Source organism: Tiliqua scincoides, chromosome 5 (genome assembly GCF_035046505.1).
Source record: "Tiliqua scincoides isolate rTilSci1 chromosome 5, rTilSci1.hap2, whole genome shotgun sequence".
NCBI classification, from domain to species: Eukaryota; Metazoa; Chordata; class Lepidosauria; order Squamata; family Scincidae; genus Tiliqua; species Tiliqua scincoides.
Window position 1 is genome coordinate 4,434,491 of NC_089825.1, and position 22,305 is coordinate 4,456,795.

The following is a 22,305-nucleotide window of genomic DNA, read 5'->3' on the forward strand; positions in this document are numbered from 1 at the left end:
GCGCCTGCTCCACGCCGCATCCCGATTGTGCTTGCAAGATGCAGATGGATAGAATGGGCGGCAGATAGCGGGTGCTGCATCGATCCGGGCCCCTGGACGCTTGTGCCTTTGTGCGGGCAGCGAGGCGGCAGCAGCGATAGTGTCGCCTCACCGTCCTGCCTGCCACCCCCCCTCCAACGGCACAGTGCCTGGCTTTTCCTGAGGGCCCTTGTGCTGAATGGTGACCACTGGGGAGGGCGGGCAGGCTGGGAGGGCGTCTGTCTTCGGGTGCCCTTCCTGCCTTCAAGGGAGGCAGGGACTTCTGTGACACGCACTCCCATCCGTTCACTTGCAGGGACGAAAAGGAGCGCTGGATCCGGGCCAAATACGAGCAGAAGCTCTTCCTGGCCCCCTTGCCACATTCGGATGTACCGCTGGGCCAGCAGCTGCTGCGAGCCGTGGTGGAGGATGACCTGCGGGCTGTGGTCACCCTGCTTGCACATGGCCTGAAGGAGGAGGTAAACGAGACCTATGGCGATGGGGACGGACGGACAGCCCTGCACCTCTCCTGCGCCATGGCCAACGTGGTCTTTACACAGCTCCTCATCTGGGTAAGGGAGGGCCCCGGAGTCTCCCAGTACACGAGGTGCATGTCTTTGCTCTGCAGGCAGTTTGCTGGCACTCAGCAGCCTGTGGTCTGATCAGGGCCCAGGACCCTCCCCCCCCACACACCTACAGTTGCAGGTTCTGGAGGTGGCTCAATCTTGGCATCTGGGAAGTCCCTTCCTGTCGGACAGACAGGGCCTCCCCCTCCTTTCTGCAGGCCTACTGTGGCTGACCCGCCTGTCCCCAGGCAGTACGGTGGCCACGGCACCTGACCAGCTGCTTTGCTTCTCTTTTCCCCTACAGTATGGAGTGGATGTGAAAAGCCGCGATGCCCGAGGCCTGACCCCGCTGGCCTACGCCCGCCGCGCAGGCAGCCAGGAGTGTGTGGACATTCTGCTCCAGCACGGGTGCCCCAGCGATGCCCCGGCTGCCTCCCTCAGCGCCAGCATGCCCTGCCACAACGCCAACAGCAACGCCTCTGACCCTTGCCCCGCTGCCCACTAGGGCCACCCTGGGGACAGAGCAGTGCTGCACAGAGGCAGCGGAGGCCAAGGGCCCTGTGGAGCATTTCGGCAGCCCAGTAGTCGGGCATGCCGAGTCCCGGGCAAAGGGAATGTGCAGCCCAACTGGGAAGGGAGGCCTCCCCCAGCCCCGTCCCTTCTGCCCCACAGCACCACTGCAGGCTTTCGAGGCCAGGCCAGGGGCTCCTGAGCTGACCCCTCCCATTGGATGCTGCTTTCCCATTGGTCACTTGTGTATATAAAATGTACATTGGAAATATTTATATGACCCTCTGTAAATAAGGTTTCTTTGCCTTGTGTTTGTGGATGTACAAGAGAGTGCAGCAGCAGCAGCAGCAGCAGAGAAGCTGCCCAATAAAAGGACTGCCCCACTGCATTCCAGAAGCACCCAGCCAGGTCTGCGCTCTCAGGGCTCTGGGCAGGGCTCCTTTCTCACCCTGGGGAAGCTGAACCAGGTGGGTGAACAAGAGCATGGCTAGTACTGAAAGGCAGGCAGCTGAGGGGCCACAGGCAGTCTGGAGACGGTTTGTGGATCCAGCCTCTCCCCCTTGAATCATGAGGGGACCCTCTGGGTGCCTCCCGAAGCCTGGAGAAGACCCTTGAGCTGACCCTACAGGTATGTGGCAAATTCTGCCTCTCCTGGGCAGAGCCTTGCTGCGGGCGGTGCTGAGTCACAGATCCTGCACAGCCAGGGCTTCCGTGGGTCAGCTCTTGCTCTGCCCCATAGTCCCACTGGTGGCCTTCCCCAGTTGCCAGCTGGGGCAAAGGACTTCCTGGAGCATTCCAGTGCAGTCTGTGGCTTCTCCCAACCTAGGGACTGGCCTCCCACGAGGGGAAGAGGATCCCTCCCTCGCAGAGTGCCCCGAAGCTCAGCCGGCCCTCGTGATGGCTGTGGCTGCAGGCAAGGAAGGCTTTTTTCCCATCCTCAGCCCCTCAGAGCTGCTCTTCTGTGGGGCCGCGAGAGGCGTCTGTGTGGCGCGAGCAGTGGGCCCTGTGGGCCTAGGAGTGTCCATGGAGCAAAGCTGGCTGTGCTGCCTGAAGGCAGGGCTCCCTCCAGAGATGTGCAGTCCGGAGCTGCGGGGAAAGTCCCGAGGAAGCGCCAGGCCTCCTGCTGGACTCGCCACAAGCGCCTATGAAGCTGCCTCGCATGGGCGGGCCTGGGGGGGGGGGTCCTTCCCAAGGTGCTCCGGCCCTCCGCTGGCTAAGGGGGTGGAAGCCGTGGAGGAGGAGGGCCGGGTGAGCACCGGCTGGAGGGGGAGCCCTGAAGGCTCCTGGGGAGTAGCTGGTGAATCAAACGCGCTGCCCCGTCCTGCCTGCTCCGGCTTCCTTTCCAGGCGGGGGGGGGGCGTGCAGATGGGGTGATCGCTCCGCCTGGCCTGCCGCGGTCCCCGGGCGGCGCTTCAACCCCCGGCAGACTCCCTGGGGGGAGGGAGGGGACGCCCTGACCGCCGCTCGAGGGAAGGCGGAGGGGCGAGCCTCGCGGGGGGCGGCGCGGCGCAGCTTCTCGAGACTCGGCTCAGGCAGCGCCGCGTCGGGAGCCGCGGGACGCCACGCTCGTGTCCCCCGGAAGCCTCGGTGGGGCCAAGTGAGGACCTGGTCAGGCGGAGTCCCGGAGCGGAGCCCTGCCTGGGCCTTCGGAAGGCGCCCCGGGGCAGGGCTGCGGGCGCAGTTCGAAGGCGGGGCGGGGTGGGGTGGGGGTGCCGGTCCACTGGTCGCTCCCCGGAAGGTCACGCGGGTTCCAGAGGACCTGGCCCGGCAGGCCCCGTCGCAAGGTCCGAGCCCCGCCCCGCCCCGGGAAGTTGGCCAGGACGGGGCGGGTAGCGCGGGCAAGCGGCAGCTGCGGCGGGCCGTGACGGCCACGGGCGTGAGTGCTTGGCAGGTCGGACCGCGTTCCAGTCTCCGGCTCCCCCTCCCCCACTCGGCCCTGCTCAGGCCTCCCTCGGGCTCCTGCCCCCGTGCGGGCACCACGACTGAGGGGGGCGCGGAGCGAAGGCGCTGCCTGGAGGGCGCCGGCACCGAGGCCTGCGAAGAACAAGGCGGGGCGGGGCGGAACGTGCGGTCTGGCAGATCAGAGCAGCGCAGGACCGGGCGAGGAAGGAGGCTTTAGCCCCCAGGAACGGTTTCTCCGGCTCTGGGACAGACTGGCTCGGGAAATGGGGGCCTTCGGAGATCTTACAGGAGAGGCCGGGTGGCCACGCGTCCCCTCTCGGGGCTGCGGTGGCGGCTGCCTGCGCTGAGCCGGAGGCTGGACTAAATGACCTCTGAGAGCCCCGGCTCTCCCCTCCGATGATTCTGCGGACACCAGGAGCGGGTTTGCCCGCCCGGAGATGGCTCGCGGCGTTCCTGGGAGCGGAGAATCGCCCGCCAAACAGCTTCTCGGGGGCACTGCACCGCCCCCACCCCGCGGCCAGGCTGATGAGAACTCAAAGGCTGCTTCAAATGGGCGGGAGCGTTGCGGGAGCGGCCACGAAGCGAGGTCTGGCTCGCCCAGGGCCTGGCGTGGCCTCGTTTCCGCGTCTTTCACGCTCCCAGCTGGTCGGGGTGGGGGCCGCACTGGGATTACCAAGGAAGGGCAAGGCTGGGCCAGCCAGGTGGCACAGGAGGAGCTTCTTCCCAGTGGGTCAGACCGGCGCCTTCTTCCCCGCCCCCCCCCCCGCCCACTGGGTGGCTGGAGGGCACCGGCGGCACCCCCCACCTGGGAGGCGACTTCAACCCCCGGCACGAGCCCCTGCCCGCCCTCGTGGCTTTTCGCGGGCAAGCAGCCTGCGTGCCCTCCTCCCTTGGCACTCTTGGCCGACAAGGTCCCCCCAGTCGGGGGTGCGCGGCTCAGCTGAGCGGCCACCGCCAGGCCCCCCTCCGCCCCCCTCCCCCGACAGCGCCGCTGCGGAATCAGGTCCGCGCCACGTCCGTAGAAAATAGGTTTATTGACTCTCATCACGACTCTGCACGGAACAGACACATCGACGTGGGGGGTATGTACAGGCGGGGCGGGGGCGGGTGCTGCGGCGGGGCGCCGCCTGTCCAGGCCCGCCCGAATAAATAAGGCTCGTCCGTCCGGCGGCGCGGCCTCAGGGGCGCTGGCCCTGCTCCAGCTGCTGGTGCTGGCTGCGCACGGCGAAGCGGTTCACGTGGACGGGGATGGGCACGACGATCTTGGGGTTGCGGACGGGCTCGCCGGAGCGCCCGCTGACGTTGCCGGCCTTGATGCGCTTCCACTTGGCGCGCCGGTTCTGGAACCAGATCTTGACCTGCACCTCGCTGAGCTTGAGCGCGTGCGCGATCTGCGAGCGCTCCGTCAGCGACAGGTACTTCTTGCAGTGGAACTCCTTCTCCAGCTCCAGCAGCTGCTCGCTGGTGAAGGCCGTGCGCCGCCGGCGGCTCTTGCCCGGGCCCGCCGTCGAGGAGGGCGGGGGCGCCGTCCCCCCGCCCCCCGCCTCGCCCGAGCCGCGCCTGGCCTTGGCCTTGCCCGGCGCCAGCGCGGCCCCGCCGCCCGCCCCGTCCACGAAGGGCTCGTCTTCGCTCTCCGCCGAGCTCTCGTCCTCCTCCCGCTCGCTGCTGCCTGCCGCCTCGCCCTGCCGCCCGTCCAGCTTCTCCTCGTCCGAGCTGTAGGCCTTTCCCTCTGCAGGCGGGGTGGGGGGGGGAGAGAGAGAGCATTAACCAGAGCCTGAGGGGCGCGCTAACATAAGAACAGCCCCACTGGATCAGGCCACAGGCCCACCTAGTCCAGCTTCCTGCATCTCACAGTGGCCCACCAAATACCCCAGAGAGCACACCAGATAACAAGAGACCTGCATCCTGGTGCCCTCCCTTGCATCTGACAGAGCCCATTTCTAAAATCAGGAGGCTGCACATGCACATCATGGCTTCCCACAGGCAGGTCTGCCCCTAGGTGCTGCAGAGCCTCGCTCACTCCGCTCCTCCTGCAACAGCCAGCAAGGCCTGGCACAGTGCCAGTGAAGAGCCTCTCCAACAAGAACGAGCAAGCTGCTGCATACACCCTCACTAGTGAACAGTGGGGCCCTTGCCAGCCTGTGGAACTTCCTGCCACAGGAGGTTGGGATGAACCTTCCCTGGGGACAGTGAGGAAGCCTGTCCTGTCAGGCCCTCTGCACTTGACCAGCCCGGGCCTCCCACCATGAATTGCTGCTGCTTTGTTGACTGCTGGTAGTTGTTTTAATTGTGTTTTAATTGGTCCCTTATTCTGATGGCATTTTAACTTCTGTTTTAATTGCTTTTAAATGGACTTTGGTAGCCACCTTAGGGCCATCGCATGAGAGGCCAGACAAAAGTTGAAAGATCCAATAATATGACCAAGTAATGACAGCTATGACTCCCCTCTTGTTCTGCTGCCTTTCCATGGCTGAGCAAGAGTGGAGTCCCACTTGGACAGAGCCGTAGGCCGCCCCTCGCTCAGGTGACGCTCCATGGTCCCATCCCTCTCCTCACTGCAGTGCACACCTCCTCCTCTTCACAGCCCTCTTAATAACTTAAAACGCATAGCAAAATCTTAAAACAGTGGATGAAGAAGACTTGCTGAGGGAGAACCAGCATGGCTTCTGTGAGGGCAAGTCCTACCTCCCTGACCCCCTAGAATTCTTCAAAATGTTCAGCAGGCATGTGGATGCGGGAGAACCTGTGGATATTATATATCTGGACTTTCAGAAGGCGTTTGACGTGGTCCCTCACCAAAGGCTGCTGAGGAAACTCCACAGTCAGGGAATAAGAGGGCAGGTCCTCTCATGGACTGGGAATTGGTTGAAGACCAGGAAACAGAGAGTGGGTGTCAATGAGCAATTTTCACAATGGAGAGAGGTGAAAAGCAGTGTGCACCAAGGATCTGTCCTGGGACCGGTGCTCTTCAACCTCTTCATAAATGACCTGGAGACAGGGTTGAGCAGTGAGGTGGCCAAGTCTGTGGAGGATGCTAAACTTTACTGGGTGGTGAAGACCAGAAAGAATTGTGAAAAGCTCCAGAAGGATTAGAATGCCAGATGCAAGGGAGGGCACCAGGATGCGGGTCTCTTGTTTTGTGTGCTCCATGAGGCATTTTGTGGGCCACTGTGAGATATAGGAAGCCAGACTAGATGGACCTTTGGCCTGGTCCAGTAGGGATGTTCTTATCTCTCCAAACTGGGAGAATGGGCAGCAAAATGGCAGATGCGTTTCAGTGTAAGTAAGTGTAAAGTAATGCACATTGGGGTAAAAAAATCCGAAGTTCGCATATAGGCTAACTAATGGGTTCTGAGCTGTCTGAGACAGATCAGGAGAGGGATCTTGGGGTGCTAGTGGACAGCTCGATGAAAGTGTCGACCCCATGTGCAGTGGTGGTGAAGAAGAGTGGATAAAGAGATGCTCTTTTCCCTCACATAACACCAGAACCAGGGGACATCCACTATGAGTGTTGGGAGAGTTAGGACAAAAGAAAATATTTCTTTCCCCAGCATGTAATTAGTCTGTGGAACTCCATGCCATAGAATGTGATGATGGCATTTGGCCTGGATGCCTTTAAAGGGGGACTGGACAAATTGCTGGGTGAAAACTCCATCACGGGTTACAAGCCATGAAGGGTATGTGCAACCTCCTGGTTTTCAGAAGTAGACTACCTCAGAATACCAGGTTCAAGAGAGGGTACCAGGATGCAGGTCTCTTGTTGTCTTGTGTGCTCCCTAAGGCATCTGGTGAGCCACTGTGCGATACAGGAAGCTGAACTAGATGGGTCTTTGACTTAAGAACTGGGCTCTACTTATATTCTTACATTTGCAAAATGACACTGTGGAGAGAGACACTTCATTGCCTGGCCAGGATGGCCTTCAACACACTGAGGGCCCAACAACTGCCAGTCTGTTTTTGTGCAACCCTTGAAGTTTCCACCCTACATAGACTGCCCTGCTCAGTCCCACTAATAGCACCCCACACAATTCCCTGCAGTAGGCCACCATCTGGTGGCCATGAGGAATTTTGCAGGCAGGCCACAAGGATGGTGTTTGCGCCTTGTGTGGCCAACAGGCACCCTCTGGTGCTAAGCGACACAGCTTTGCCTGATGAATCCTGAAAGGTGACACAAGCGGCAAGGGCAGTCCCTGCTCCATCCAGAATCCAGCCCCACACCAGCACTGCTCCACTTCCAGGGCTTCAAGAGGTTCTGGCCATGCTTCAGCATACCAGAGGCCTTCCCCCTGACACACCACCCATTCTGCTTGCTGCTCCCTCCCTCTACAGACCTTCCTCCTTCTTTTCTTTCCTGGCTCTGTGCACAGCATCCAGCAGCTGGCATAGCCAAGCACCCTCCATACTGGGAGGCAGCAGGTGGTCTGGAAGTTGCATGAACACGCTGCAGGAGGAACTTCAGGGCTCTGAGAGGCCAGCTGCCATGCTCAGCACTGCCACCAGGGAGGGGCAACAGTGGCACACAGAACAGGTGAAGAAGGTCTTGTGGGCCTGCAGGTCATGTGCTGTACGAACCCCACCAAAGCTCAACTCCCTCCTTTGTTGCGGGTTGAGCTCCTCCCTCAGCAGGCAGCCAGCCACCCAGGAGTGAGAACCATGCACAGACTGTCAGAGACACTGCTGAGACTGGCAGTTGGAGTCACACTGATTCATCCAAGCAGAATCCAGTGAGGCTTAACTACTGGAGAGGAAGCTCAAGCAAACCAGTTTCAGTGCACGTGAGTGTGCCAGGGAGGTGCCATCCTAGGCCCTTGGTAGGCAGAGATGCGAGGAGTGGGGCGGAGGAATGCTGTGCAGGACTGCAGGGCAAGATACGTCTGCATGCGAGTGAAGGTGTAACTGCCCCCAGTTCTTGACACACAGCTGTGGAGCTAAGCCACGGTTCCCCAGATTCAGTCATGTTTTGGGGTGACACTGCCCCATTTCTTGAACTACAGCCTGTCAGGCCAGCCACCTCTCAGCCTTAGGGTGCAGGTCACTGTGTAGAGTGAGTTTTGGGGAAGGAAGTTCCCAACTGCAGGGCCTTTGCAGAGGACATACCCCACTCAGAGCTTTGGTCTAGGGCTCTGCACCCTGATGCATTTGCTGGCCTGGCTGCCAAAGGCTCCCCACCATCTCCTGCAGACAGAGCCTTCTGCAGTCAGCACAACACATGCACACACCCAGATGCCATGAAGGCACACTAGGTGGCTGATCAGACACCATTAGTAGTTGGAGAAAAGCCCTGGGAGGGGTTATGCTTACACAGCCCAAGAACAACACAAGTCATCGCCACAGAAGTCCCAAGACACAAAAGGAAGGTCTCCATCAATGGTTAGAAATGCCCCCAGTGGCTGTTTCCTCTACAGATGGAGCTACTAGGGGTTTGCAGGCATGGAAATGTCATGTCCCTGTGGGGCAGATTGAGCCATTCTCAACAAGCGCTAAGAAAGGCTCCACATCAACTTGGAGGGAGGAGTCCAGTGGGGTCTCCTCCTCGGAACCGCTGCTGTTCTACCAGTGATCTGGATGATGGGGCAGTGAGGATACTTAGCAGATGTGAGCATGACACAGTGCGGGGGGGGGGGGGATGGAATCAGGATTCTGGAGTACGGCTCGACAAAAGGGCCCATCCCGATCAGATGATGGTCAGAGAGACAAATGTGAAGTCCTGCAACTCGGCACAAAACTTCAGGGGTGCAAGTGGAGGACGGGGAGACCTGCCTTGACAGCAGCACCTACAAAAAAGATCTGGGCTGACTGAACCACAAGCAGAACTTGTGCCGGGAGGGTGACATGGCTGCCGAAGAAGGGAGTGCTGTGCTGGGCTGGGCTGCCTTAGCAGAGGGCAGAATCCCACTCACGAGAAGCCACTTTCCAGAGCTTGGGGTGTTTGCCTTGAGACAGAAGATGGGGGGGGCTGTCACAGAGAAGAGGGGGCAGACCTTGGAACAGTGGGCGAGTCGGGAGGAGGGTGTCCTAACTGCAAGAGCTGTCCAGCACTGGAAACTGTCCTGGGAGCTGTGGGAGAGTCTTGGGCAGTGGCTGGGCATAAGAACAGCCCCACTGGATCAGGCCATAGGCCCATCTAGTCCAGTTTCCTGTATCTCACAGCAGCCCACCAAATGCCCCAGGGAGCACACCAGATAACAAGAGACCTGCAAGGCTTCCTGGGAATTGTAGTTAAGAACATAAGAACAGCCCCACTGGATCAGGCCATAGGCCCATCTAGTCCAGCTTCCTGTATCTCACAGCGGCCCACCAAATGCCCCAGGGAGCACACCAGATAACAAGAGACCTGCAAGGCTTCCTGGGAATTGTAGTTAAGAACATAAGAACAGCCCCACTGGATCAGGCCATAGGCCCATCTAGTCCATCTAGTCTATTTCCTGTATCTCACAGCGGCCCAACAAATGCCCCAGGGAGCACACCAGATAACAAGAGACCTGATAACAAGATAACAAGAGACAAGCCACCTGTCAGGGCTGCTGTGGTTGCTTGCACCGAGCAGGTGAGGTTAGACTACAACCATCGCACACCTTCATGACAGACAGAGCACTGTCTGCTTCCTGGCGCCTGCAGGGAAGGCGTGCCTGGGAGAAGCAGCATGGCCTTTCTGTGATGCCAGTCATGGGCCCAGCCTGGGACTAGTAGCAGTCCATGGTGAAGCACCTTCTCTCCATCCTGCTGGGCGCCCATGATTCGCGCCCCCCCCCCCCAAGCTCTGATGCCACACAGTTGCCTGCAACACCGTCAGCAGCCAGCTCCAGTGGTCAAAGTGTATGTGCAACCTCCTGATTTTAGAAATGGGTTATGTCAGAATGCCAGATGCAGGGGAGGGCACCAGGATGAGGTCTCTGGTGTGCTCCCTGGGGCATTTGGTGGGCCGCTGTGAGATGCAGGAAGCTGGACTAGATGGGCCTATGGCCTGATCCAGTGGGGCTGTTCTTATGTTCTTAAGTCTGGCAACAGGACCTGGGTCTTGGCCACAGGCTTGCCAGCCTCCACCTTTCTTACTCCTGCTGCATTAGCAGGTGAGGCAGCAGCTGGCCATCTGCAGGCGCCACCAGTGGCTGTGGACATGCCCGCAACTGGTGGCCTCAGTGGCAGTGAGGGCTGCAGGGGGCAACGAAAGAGGTTGCCAGTTCCACAGAGTCCCCAGGCTGACTGGCTGAATCCACCTCCCCTCCCCAACCAGCTGCCCTGCTTGGGGCACAGGACTGCTTCAGCAGCCGCCCCCCCCCTCTTGTTAGCAGGCTGGGAAACAGCCCAGGAAAGAGGCTGAAAGGCACGTCTGACCCTCACTGCCGCCCCCACCCATGCTGCTCAGGAGAATGTGCTCTGCATAGCACCAGCCAAGGGTGCAATTCTGCAGCAGAAAAACCCAGGCCCTCTCTGCTGCCTCCACAGAAGCCCCAGTGGCAAGGGGCCAGGTGAGCCCATCTGCCCAGTTCATTGTCAGAGCTCTGGAGGGCAAGAAGAGTGCCCAGAGGTGGCAGCCACTGGCCTGAAGTGGAGGCCAAAGCCCTTCCTGAGAAGCAGCTGCGGACTACCTGGCGGGAAGTTCAGCGGCTGCCCAAGGCCCAGAGGCAACGGAGTGGAGCGCAGTGCACCAAAGGAACGGGTAGGAGGTGTTCCCTGGGCCAGAGCCCAGCACCAGGAGCGGACGCAGCCCTCAAGCACTCCACCAGCCGCCTGCGGCTCTCCACGGCCAGCTTCTGGCCTGTTTGGGGCCGCCCTCCAGCTGTGTCCTCTTTTTCCAGGACATGTCCTTTTTCTCATCCCGGGTCCTGGAAAAGAACTGCAGTGTCCCCATGAGCAGGCAGCGCAGAGCCTGCTTCGAATGAACACCTTGCTGCTGTCCTCCAGTGTGCTTGGATGTCCTACATTCTGCCTGCCTGGTCCTCTTGGGCGGTGGGGACATCTGGTCACCAGGCCACAGGGAGCCGTCGGAGTCTGCAGAGAGGAGCCGCTGGGCCCGTTCCGACCTCTGACCTCTGCCCCCTCCCGGCCCGCCAAGGACCGTCTCCTGTCCCTGGGAGCGGGTGGCCAAGCTGGGGCGGGGGCTGCGGGGAGGGAGGAACCGGAGGCAGCCTGGAGCGGGGCGGCCTTTCCCGCATCTGGAGGCTCCGGCGGGCTTCCGAAGTGCCCGGCTTCCGGGGGCTGGGCTGGGCTGAAGCTGCTGCCTTACTGGACGGGCTGCCGACCTGCCTGCACCCAGACGGTTCCGGGAAGGGGGGTCCTTGCAGGCAGATCCTCCAGGCTTCTTGCTCGTGGCAGCAGCGGAAGAGGGGACGGTCCCGGGCAGAGGGGGAGACTCGGCGGATCGGGTCCCCGCACTGCCCGCCAGCAACAAAATCGAAGGTTCTGCCGCTTCCTGCTCTGCGCCTCGCTGAGAGCTCCCCTCTGTCCAGCCCCCCAAACGCTTTTGCTGCTTGCAGTGACCCCCTCCGAGGGGGTGCCTCCCACCCCGGACGAGAGCGATCCCAGCACCACGGACAGTTCCTCGAGGGGACCCGGCCCTCGCTCCCTGCCCGGTTCTCCCCGACGGGAGGAAGGACGGAGGGCGGGCCCCAGAAACCAGTGCCTTCGCCCCCCCCCCCAGGAGCCATGTCTTGCAGGGGCGGGAAGGAGGGCGCGCCGAAGCAGAGGGAACGGCAGAAACGACCCCCGACGAGAGATCCCCCAGCCCCCACGCACGACTGCAGGGGCGGTGGGTCCCCTCCTGCCCACCCTTGCCGTGTTCGGAGCCGAGGGCAGCAGCAGCCGCCGGGACTTCCAGGCAAACCGGTGTCCCTCCTCCACGGGCCAAGCCAGAGCTCTGCGGAGGGACGCACCGTGCGGCTCCCCGCCGGATCTCAGCCCCGTCTTAGGGGGTCGCCCCAGCCGTTCTCTCGGCGGCGGAAGGGCCTCTCCCTCCCAGCGTGGCCAGCTCGCTTGCCGGCACCGGGTTGCGCAGCTGGCCAGGGAAGACGCTGGGCTCAGGCACGGCAGAGGCAGGAGGGCGGCTTCGCAGGGAGAGGCCGCCGGCCGCCCTGACCAGGCGCAACCCGCCAGGAGAACGGGGGATGCTGCTTCCCACGGGCATGAGGAGCTGCTCAGATCAGCCTCAGCGGAGACGGGACGCGGGAGCTGGTGGGGCGGGAGATGCAGGGGCGCCCCTCCCCACCGCGGGCTGGCTGGCACGCAGGCAGGCAGGCAGCCGGACTCCGCAGGAACTTCTTGGGCTCCGCTGCCGCCTCGTGCTCCTTTTGTAGGCTGGAAATCGCCCCCCCCCCGCTTCCCCCTTCAGAGGAAACTTTCCCCGGGAGGACAAAGTTAGCGCGACCAACTCCCGGCAGCCGCGCCACTCGCGCTCCCCCCGCCCCAGTCCCGCTGTCGGTAAACCTCCTCCTCTCCTCCCTCGGCCTTTCCCGGGACTACTGGAGGGAAGAGGCTCTCCGCTCCCTCCCGCGCACACGTCCACCACCGTCAGGATCACGCCCTCGCAGCCCGACCGCGGGGGCCCTCCTGCCTACCTGTCAGCCCTGGAAAGGGCTCGGGGAAGTGGAGCGGGGGCTCCGGGAGTCCTTTGTCCCGGCCGGGGGGCAGCTCTTCGGACTCCAGGCTCTCAGCCGCGCTCCGTCGGCGGCAGGGCGGCTCCGCGTTGCCTCGCCCCGCGGCGGGCAGCTCCTGCGCAGGGTAGAAGCCGTCGGGGGGCTCCCCGAAGCTGGGCAGGGCGGTGGTGAGAGCCACCATGGACGGGACGGCTTGGCCGAGGCTCGCGCAGAAGGAGTTGGTGAGGCGCCCCGCGAAGGAGGCCAGTGGAGCCAGGGGCGGCAACCCCGCCGCCGTCTGCAGCGGGCCGTGGGGGAGCACCAAGGGCCGGTACGGCATGAACATCGGGTAGCCGGTGTAGAGCAGGGGGCCGGAGCGCGGCGCGGGCGGCGAGTGCCCGATCAGCGAGTCAATGGAGAAGGCGGCGCCCTGGCCGGCGGGTCTCTGCATGGCCGCGACCCCGAGACCCTCTGGAAGCGCCGGCCCGGCTGCGCGGCCGGGACCCGCTGGGCGCCAGGTTCCGCGCGAGTCCGCCTGCGCGCGGGGACGGGCGCCCTGCCGGTCCTGTCTGCGCGCGGGTGCCTTCGAGGGAGCCTCTGCCGGAGCCGGGAGGAAGCGCTCCGCCCCGCTTCGCCCGCCTCCGCTCTCCTCCCCTCTGCCGCGCCTGGCGCTGGGGAAGGCGAGGAGGGGCGGGGAGGGCGGGGGGAGGGGGTGTCGCCCTGCCTCCGGGCTCATCCATCTTCCTCAAATTCCGCTTGAGTTCCCCCCAGAGCGCCCGCCCCACGGCCCGGCCAGGGAGCGGCGCGGTTCCCACTGGAGCGGCCGAGGGGGGCCCCTGGGAAGGCGCCGCCCCCTCCCGCCTCATCAGCTATTATGACTGGTGATTGATGATTGCCAATTACCGGCCGGGCACACAAGGGCCTTTTGTCGGGCGGGGCGGGACCAGCTGCTCCGGAGGGGGCAGGGACGGGCGGACGTCCCACTTGCTTCCCAGCCCAGCCCAGCTCAGGGCCAGGAGCCTAGACGGCCAGCCAGCTGCCGTCGAGGCGGCTGCCCTTTGCCCGCCCCGCACATCCTGGGCACTGAGCCCCGCGGGGCTTGGCGGATCCCCCCCTCGCCGCCCAAGCCCCGGCGGAACCCTCGGGGGGAGCTCAAAGGCACTGTGCCCGAGAACCTCCACCCTGCCGGCCGGTCCCCCTCCTCCTCGGGGGCCGCAGCCCAGGCTCCGACTGTCCTTGCCCGGGCTCTCCTGGAAGGCGGAGGAGGCGGCGCTGCGCCTGGGTAGGGAGGAGGCGGGGCGGTGAGGAAGCCTTCGGCGCCCGTCAGCCCCGCGGTGTCCCACCCGCCGTGCTCAAGCAGTGGGTGCCAAGAGGCACCGGCTCAAGGCCACCCTCCTCCGCCGCCGCCCCTCTGCCGGCCACCCTCCAGGCAGTCCCGCGCCTGGATGCGGGCCCAGAGGCGCGGCCTTCTTCCCCGGCAGCACCACCTACAAGTGCCGCTGCCGAAGGGAAGAAATCTTGCCTGCCCCAGACAAGCCGCGCCGCGGGCTTCCTCTGGGCCCTTCGAACCCACCTGCGTCCGCGGAGCGGCGGTCCAGGAGCCCCGGTTGAGAAGCTGGGCCTCCTGCCCCTCTGCGAAGCCCGGGCTACTGAGCTCGGCACGGAGGGGCTGGGGGCTGCTGCTGTGCGGCGGACTGGGCAGGTGAGAGCCGGCCATAGGGAGGAAGCCTGGAGGCTCCAGAGTCGTTGCCACCTTCCTCCTCCTCCTCCTCCTCCTCCCCGAGGCAGGAGCAATAACAAGACCCTCCAGGCGCACACCAAGGAAGGCAGTCCGCCGGCCCGCAGCTCCCCGGTTCTCCCCACGCAGCCGAATCCGGGAGCGAAGGTGGGCAGGCGGGCCCGGGGCGTCGGAGCCCCCCCCCCCTGCCTTCCTCCCAGCTCTATGCGAAAGCCCTGGCAGCGGCGTGACCAGCAAGGGCGGCGCGGGATGAGCCCCGCTCGGCGTCAGGGTTCGGTGGAGCTCCTTCCCTCGGTGCCCCCTTCTCCGTGACACTCGCACCCGGGACCCCCAAGGCAGTCGAGCGGCCCGACGGGCGGGACTCGCAGGACAGGCTGCGGAGAGTCCGGCGCGTCGAGCTAGGAACGGGAGCCCCACGAGAAGCCGCCAAGTGCCCGGGCAGAGAAGTCCGGGCAGACTCGGGGTAGACGCTCCTGCCCCGGGCGGAATCCCGGGCCGGGGACCGCGAGCAGGCGCGTGGGAGGCGACCTGCTTTCGCTCGCTGTTTCATGGTTCAGCCGTGGGAGGGGCCAGCCCCACCCCAGACAAGGAGCCCCCCCCCCCCGCGCGCTGGCATTGGAGTCTGCCGGTGGCGATTCGCCCTGAGGCTCCCTGGCCGCCCCGGGTCAGAGCTGCTAGTGGGGGGGGGGTCGCCTCGTGACTGGTGCACGCGTTTCCCAAAAGCAGCTCGTTCCGCAGGCTCGGTGCGCTGGCCGAGGACGAGCCCTGCTGCGACTGGGTGCTCCAGCCTGGGTCGAGGGCAGGGAGGCGACCCAACCGAACCGAACCGGAGGACCGACTCTTTCAGGGAGCCCGGGTTCAGGTCTCTCGGCTGCCATAAGAACATAAGAACATAAGAACAGCCCCACTGGATCAGGCCATAGGCCCATCTAGTCCAGCTTCCTGTATCTCACAGCGGCCCACCAAATGCCCCAGGGAGCACACCAGGTAACAAGAGACCTCATCCTGGTGCTCTCCCCTACATCTGGCATTCTGACTTAACCCATTCCTAAAATCAGGAGGTTGCGCATACACATCATCGCTTGTACCCCATAATGGATTTTTCCTCCAGAAACTCGTCCAATCCCCTTTTAAAGGCGTCTAGGCTAGACGCCAGCACCACATCCTGTGGCAAGGAGTTCCACAGACCGACCACGCGCTGAGTAAAGAAATATTTTCTTTTGTCTGTCCTAACCCGCCCAACACTCAATTTGAGTGGATGTCCCCTGGTTCTGGTATTATGTGAGAGTGTAAAGAGCATCTCCCTATCCACTCTGTCCATCCCCTGCATAATTTTGTATGTCTCAATCATGTCCCCCCTCAAGCGTCGCTTTTCTAGGCTGAAGAGGCCCAAACGCCGTAGCCTTTCCTCATAAGGAAGGTGCCCCAGCCCCGTAATCATCTTAGTCGCTCTCTTTTGCACCTTTTCCATTTCCACTATGTCTTTTTTGAGATGCGGCGACCAGAACTGGACACAATACTCCAGGTGTGGCCTTACCATAGATTTGTACAACGGCATTATAATACTAACCGTTTTGTTCTCAATACCCTTCCTAATGATCCCAAGCATAGAATTGGCCTTCTTCATTGCCGCCGCACATTGGGTCGACACTTTCATCGACCTGTCCACCACCACCCCAAGATCTCTCTCCTGATCTGTCACAGACAGCTCAGAACCCATCAGCCTATATCTAAAGTTTTGATTTTTTGCCCCAATGTGCATGACTTTACACTTACTGACATTGAAGCGCATCTGCCATTTTGCTGCCCATTCTGCCAGTCTGGAGAGATCCTTCTGGAGCTCCTCACAATCACTTCTGGTCTTTACCACTCGGAAAAGTTTGGTGTCGTCTGCAAACTTTGCCACTTCACTGCTCAACCCTGTCTCCAGGTCATTTATGAAGAGGTTGAAAAGCACCGGTCCCAGGACAGATCCTTGGGGCACACCGCTTTTCACCTCTCTCCATTGTGAAAATTGCCCATTGACACCCACTCTCTGCTTCCTGGCCTCCAACCAGTTCTCAATCCACGAGAGGACCTGTCCTCTAATTCCCTGACTGTGGAGTTTTTTCAGTAGCCTTTGGTGAGGGACCGTGTCAAACGCCTTCTGAAAGTCCAGATATATAATGTCCACGGGTTCTCCCGCATCCACATGCCTGTTGACCTTTTCAAAGAATTCTATAAGGTTTGTGAGGCAAGACTTACCCTTACAGAAGCCATGCTGACTCTCCCTCAGCAAGGCCTGCTCGTCTATGTGTTTTGCCCAGAGCCCTAACCAGAAGGACCCCTCCCTCGAGGGGCCGTCCATCCGCGCAGTGCGGCAGTCTGGGGAGCCTTCGAAGGCCGGAGGCCTCTGCTCCAGCTCTGTGACCAGCAGGGGATCCTAGCCCGCCGTTCGCCTGGCCCTGGAGGAGTCCCGAAGCGGGGCGCGGGGCGCGGGGCGCGGCGTCTCCTGGCCCCTGCTGGCCTTCTTAGCGGAGCTTCTGAGAGAGCCGGAGGAGTCGGGAAGGGGCGCTGCGGGCTGAGCGTATTTGGAGAAGGAAAACGGGGGTCCGTCCCCCCCCCCCCAGTCCCAGACCCCAGTAGCCTCGCTCCGGAGCAACGCAGTGCGGGCGGATGGCCCGGGCCCCTCCAGGCCCGGAGGGAGCCGCCCTTCGCTCCCCTCGACCCATCAGCCCACCGGGATACCCTCCTACGGCGGGCACCCTGCTCGACTTCGGCCTGGCACGGGTGGCGCCGAGCGGTGTGGCCTCGGGGCCCCCCAGCGCTGCACTGCCCCTCTGGCGCTGCGTGCGGCCTTCAGCAGCCCGAGGTAGGACTGTCGCCGCGAGCTGCAGGGACTGGGCGCGGGCCGGCAGTCCTCGCTCCCCACTGGCGGGACTCAAGCTTCCCCCCGCACCTGGCATCCCTCAGGCCCGGGCGGGGCGGGGGGCTGCCACCACGCAACTTCCCCCACGGCCCCGAACTGCCCGTGAACTGCGCCGCCAATGGGGGCTTCAGAGAGCGCGCCGGACGGGGCCCACCTGGGCCAGCTTCCTGCATCGGGCAGAGGCCATCTCCGCACCCGACGGGGGGCAGGACTCTCTGGGGAGGACTGGCTACAGCCCGGCCTGGGGAGGAGGGGGCTGTGCCCTGCGAAGGCCTCGCGGGTCAAGGGAGGAGGTGCTCTGCGCCAGCAAGCCCCCCGCCCTCGCTGCCTGGAGGCGAAGGACGCTGGGGGTGCTTCAGACCAACACCATCAGGAGACTTTCAAGGGAGCCGCGACGTCTGCGGCGGTTGGCCTCTCCCCGGCACTCGAGGCTCTTCGAAGGCTCGACGGGGCACGTAGCGCGAGCTCCCCCTTCCTTCCTGGGCTGGAATGGACATGAGTGAGCGGCCTGCGGCCCCAGCGGAGTCACTAGGGTTTGCGTCACCGGAGCAGGAGGCCAGCGCCTCACCCCCCATGACGGATCTCCTCCTCCACCGGCGTGGTGATGTACTGTTGGGCCGTCCCGCTGATTTTTTGGCTATACCTTTTGATAGAACACAGATATTGCGACGTGGTTTTTTTCGTTACATTCTGCTGTAAATTGTGCTTCAAATGCTACATATCATGATGGTATTTATTATTCCTAAACTGCTATTTTAGCGATTTGGGTCACAGGTGCATGTCACCCCCCTGTGCGTGTCACCCCGTGCGACCTGCACCCTCCTAGTGACACCACTGGGCTGGCCCCACCAGGCTGAACCTCTGGTGGTGGAGGCGAGCAAGGGGGCACTGCCCAGCCAGGTAATGACCCTTTGGCAAGAATGGGGCCTTCTTGCAAGCCAGCCTGAAGCCCCAGTGGTGCTTTCGTGGTGTCCGGTGCGAGGTTGGCAGCGGCGGCAACCCGGGGGAGGGGGCAGCCACACAGCCTCACCTGCGCCTCGGCAGATGTGAGAAAATCTACCCCCTTTGGCCACCTGGAGGACTCTTCCTGGAAAGCTTCGGGTCTCAGGTGGAGCCAGGCAGGCTGTGTGCAGCAAGCCGCCCCCCCCCCCACCACCACACAGCCAGCAGTTCCCAGGTGGCATCTTCCTCGGGAGAGGAGGGGTTCCTTGGCTTGGAGCAGAGACGGGGGGGGGGCAGCAGTGCCAAGCTCAAAATGATGACCCAGAAGTGACGCCACATCCATTTAAAAAGTGAAAATTGGGGGGAAACCCGTTCTCCTTCTCACCCACCCCTCCCCCAGCCGCTTGCCACCCACTTTCTCTGCTGCCCCCGTCCAACTAATGTTGGCGGAATCTTAAAAAATGGGTTTCCTCTTTTGGGGGGAAGCAGAGTAGCTTCAGCAGCAGACCCCCCCCCCCTTGCTGGGAATCAACCCAGCTGACTGCTAATCAAGAAAGACAAACGACAATGGCTGGTTGAAGTTACAAAAGAAGTCATTTACTCACGGTTCCATAGAAGCATGTTTACAGCATCTGATTATGATCAGAGGTTACATTAAACTTAAGACAACAAGGCCCTGGAGCTGCCTTGTCCTGCGTGCCATGTAGTCAAGGTGGCGGCGCCAGCAGAGCCCTGCTGGGTGCCACCTTGTCAGGTCAGTGGTCAGTGAGGAAGAGGGGGCGTGCTTGGAGAGAAGGGGAAGGTTATAGGGTCTGGGCCACACCCCCACATAGGTCATCCAAAGGGGCAGGTCATCTGGTCAGCAGATGGAGTTGAACCAAACTCCAACAACTAATGGGATAGCTAAGGCATCTATCTGCTATGTGGGGTCAAAGGTTTTGCTGCCCCCCCCCCACTGCAAAATCAAATTTAATTAAGTAAATAAAAAGTATGCTCCTGATTGGTTGGAGACACTGCTGGGGTGAAGAGGGTGGTTATTCTCCCTCTGCTAAATATAAGAGGAGCACCCCTTGAAAAAGTGCCTCTTTACCCAGTTAGCAGGAGTAGCTGTATTATGATAATATGAGAACTGACTCATATTAACACCTTACTGGTGTATCATGACAACATCTCATGATCTGGAGGCCAGGATGGAGGCCAGATCAGAACGAAACATCTGAATTGTTGTGGCTCTTGAAAGATAGAGCCTTCTTTCAATTGTAAAAATCCCTACGGGGATTTAAATAAGCCTGCCTATGTAAACCACCTTGAATAACATCTTGAATAAAGTCAAAGAAAGGCGGTATATAAATACCTGTATTATTATTATTATCTCATTGGCTCTCAGAGCAATCAGTCTCAGATCAATTTTGAGTTAAAGAAATCAATTTCTTGTTCCATAAGGCAGTTGTGTTTTCATTCTCTGGTTATTGGCCATGACATTAGATAGAATGCAGATATTCCCATGCGGTTTATTTCATTTCATTCTGCATTAAGTTATCTCTCCAGCGGTACATGATGGCATTCTTCGTAGATACCAAGGTTTTCACAATTTTGGCCACTAGTGTCATGCTCAGCTTGTTGCCCGCCTAAAGCTTGCTGTCCGGCGCAATTGCTATCCCTTGTACCCCCTTAGCTACGCCACTGCGGTGCGCATTCCTTTGCAGGTTTCAGGGAGAAGAGAGGGAGCAGGTCTCCTCCTCTCTCCAGGACTGGAACCGGGCTGGCTCCTGCAATGGGCCTATCTGGTGAGAGATTCTGGGCGGGCGGAGGAATGATGCAGCGTGACTGTGGAACTCTTCAGATGCAGTGGGGGTAATTTGCGGAGGAGCGGGATGGCCTTGCTACCTGTGGACTCCTGAGCACCGCCTGGCGGGCAGCGAGGGTGGGGGAGGGCTGCTTGCCTTCTTGCGTGCTGCTTGTAGGCCTCCCAAGGAGGCAGCTGGTTGGAAAGAAGCAGCGGCCTGGACGAGCCAGACGGCCCCATTAGGCCTGATCCGCAGCCAGCCAGCCTCTTCCGACGCGCTCATGGAAGGGAAGCAAGTCCTAGGCAGGTCCTACGGGACAGGACGGGCAACGGGGCACGCCCTTCTAGGGGCCGGGCAGGGACCTGCAGGTCACCATCGCACCAGCCAGCACCGCTCCTCTGGTGCTCCCACGCTCATGCTGGGATGAAACAGCCGGGAGGCGAGACGTGGGCAGGCGGGCGGAGGAAGCCTCTGGCTGGGGGACCAACCTGGGGAAAAGTCCATCACAGGTTACAAGCCAAGGTAGGTGTGTGCAAGCTCCTGGTTTTGGAGGTAGGCTGCCTCAGAGTGCCAGAAGCGGGACGCAGGTTGTGCCTGTGGTCTTGTGTGCTCCCTGGGGCATCTGGTGGGCCACTGAGAGATACAGGAAGCTGGACTAGATGGGCCTTTGGCCTGATCCAGCGGGGCTCTTCTGTTCTTACCAGGAGCGCAGCGCAGCAGCCGACGAGGACCGGTGGAAGAAGCGACGGACCGGCCGGTGGTGCTGGCTGCCCCACTTCACATGGAGGGCACCTACAGCGCCGCCTACTGGGCAGCGGGTGTAACCGGCCCCACTCCCTCACCCACTCTCAGGCTCAGGCCGCTGGTTGGGGGGTGAGGCGGTCCGGCTCTCGATCCCCCAGTGCCTGGCGGGGCGCTCGGACAACGTCTCCTTAGCTTTCCTCGCCTCACCCGGCCGTCCGAGCAGCCTCTTGCAGCCCCCGGAGCTGCTCCCAGACCCCCTTGACCTGCACCTGGCGAGCGACTCTCCGGGCTTGCAGCGCCCTCTGCCGGAGGTCTGTGGCAGCGACCCCGTTTGCCGGCGCTTGCGCTCGAGCCGCCGCCCCCGCCGACGGGACGGAAGAGCCTTCCTTTCCCCAGGCGGTGCAGCGGCCTCCACCCCCCGTCCGCAAGGCCGTCTTCCTTCGGAACGGCTCTGGCCTTCCCTTCCTACGTGGCTCGGCTGGCAGCCTTCAGTCCGCGGCTGCGGCAGCTACAAGCGACGGGCCAGTGAACTACCGCTCGCCGGCCGAGCCCTCCGGAGACCCAGCAGACGGTCTCCCAGGGCAGGAGTCCCGCCCCGCCGGAACGTCCATCTCCCGTGCTGGAGCGAAAGGGGCTCCCTTACTCCATTTGACAAGGCGGAGGAGTAACGGAGCGGCCACAGCTGCCAAGAGGAGACGGCGAGGATGCTCAGGTACACGGGGGGGGGGGCTCCCCAAAACGCCGCTCTGCAGCGACTTACCGCAACCCTTCACCCAGGCCAGCTCTGGGAGTCCCAGTGGCACTTTGCTGACCTCCCAGATCCTGGGAGGCTGCTTAGAGCCAGGCTTTCAAAGCAGCTCGCCCCACCCCAAGGGCTCTCTCTTCTCCCCCCCCCAGAGGAAACACCAACTTCTGCCTAACCCTCCCCAGGAGAGAGGCCTTCAGCAGGTGGGTCACGACCCAGAAGGGGGTTGCTGGTTCAGAGGCTCAGGTGTGCCTGTCTGAATAGTGGCCCAGGCTAGGATGGGAGAGGAAGTCAGTCCCACCTGCAGGGCCCTTTTGATCAGTGGGCCCCATCAGGCTCCCCCCCAGCTGCTGGCTCTCCCTCTGCATCCCCTTTCACAGCCTCCCCCCCCCCAAGCTGTTGGCCCCTGCCCTCTCTCCAAATGGACTGGGACCCAGAGGAAAGAAGGGGCAGACGCCGATGGGGGGGGTCCACCTGGTTCAGTGTTGCTGGCACAGGCAGACAGCAGCGACACTCCAGGGGCTCAGGCGGGATTCTTTCTCTGCCCTGCGGGAAATGGACCCTTCCATATGCAAAGTAGGGGTGGCTCCCCCCACTGGGCTATGACCCCTCCCAAAGTGCAGGCTGATGGTCAGCAGTACCCTGTCAGCTGGTGGTCCCAGGCAGGCACTTGCCGCACCTGACTCCTTGCCCCAGGCCTTCTTGGACTGGCTTGTCCTCCCAGTTGTGTAGACAGTGCAGCGACTCCTGCAGCGCCATCCCCAAGGCCACCAGAATGGTTCTGATCTGATGAGCGTGGCACTCAACAAATGCTCCAGAAGCCCCCACCCCCATCATAATAAAAAGGATAAAGAGAGAGACTTGAGCAGCTGG

General features: G+C 62.0%; 2 protein-coding genes across 2 annotated transcripts in view; one reads left to right on the forward strand and one right to left on the reverse strand.

Annotated features, from left to right (window-relative positions):
- AGAP3 (ArfGAP with GTPase domain, ankyrin repeat and PH domain 3) overlaps positions 1–1,367 on the forward strand; it is a 31,901-nt gene extending 30,534 nt beyond the window's left edge. The window contains exons 7-8 of the mRNA XM_066627664.1: positions 335–590; positions 889–1,367. Coding sequence (XP_066483761.1) covers positions 335–590; positions 889–1,089 — 457 coding nt within the window. The 3' untranslated portion in view covers positions 1,090–1,367. The remainder of the gene's footprint in view (positions 1–334; positions 591–888) is intronic.
- A 2,807-nt stretch (positions 1,368–4,174) lies between these two features.
- Positions 4,175–13,019, reverse strand: GBX1 (gastrulation brain homeobox 1). Its single transcript, XM_066629110.1, has 2 exons — positions 12,556–13,019; positions 4,175–4,733 (listed from the first exon to the last, which is right to left on the reverse strand). The coding sequence occupies exons 1-2, from the start codon at positions 13,017–13,019 to the stop codon at positions 4,175–4,177; spliced, it is 1,023 nt and encodes a 340-aa protein (XP_066485207.1).
- Between the last annotated feature and the right edge of the window lie 9,286 nt (positions 13,020–22,305).

Bases quoted from the DNA above. Each gene is read 5' to 3' on its own strand.
- GBX1 (XM_066629110.1), bottom strand. From the start codon at position 13,019: ATGCAGAGACCCGCCGGCCAGGGCGCCGCCTTCTCCATTGACTCGCTG. The intron at 4,734-12,555 runs GACAGGTAGGCA...CCCCCCCACCCC, and splicing joins CCCGAGCCCTTTCCAGGGCT to GCCTGCAGAGGGAAAGGCCT.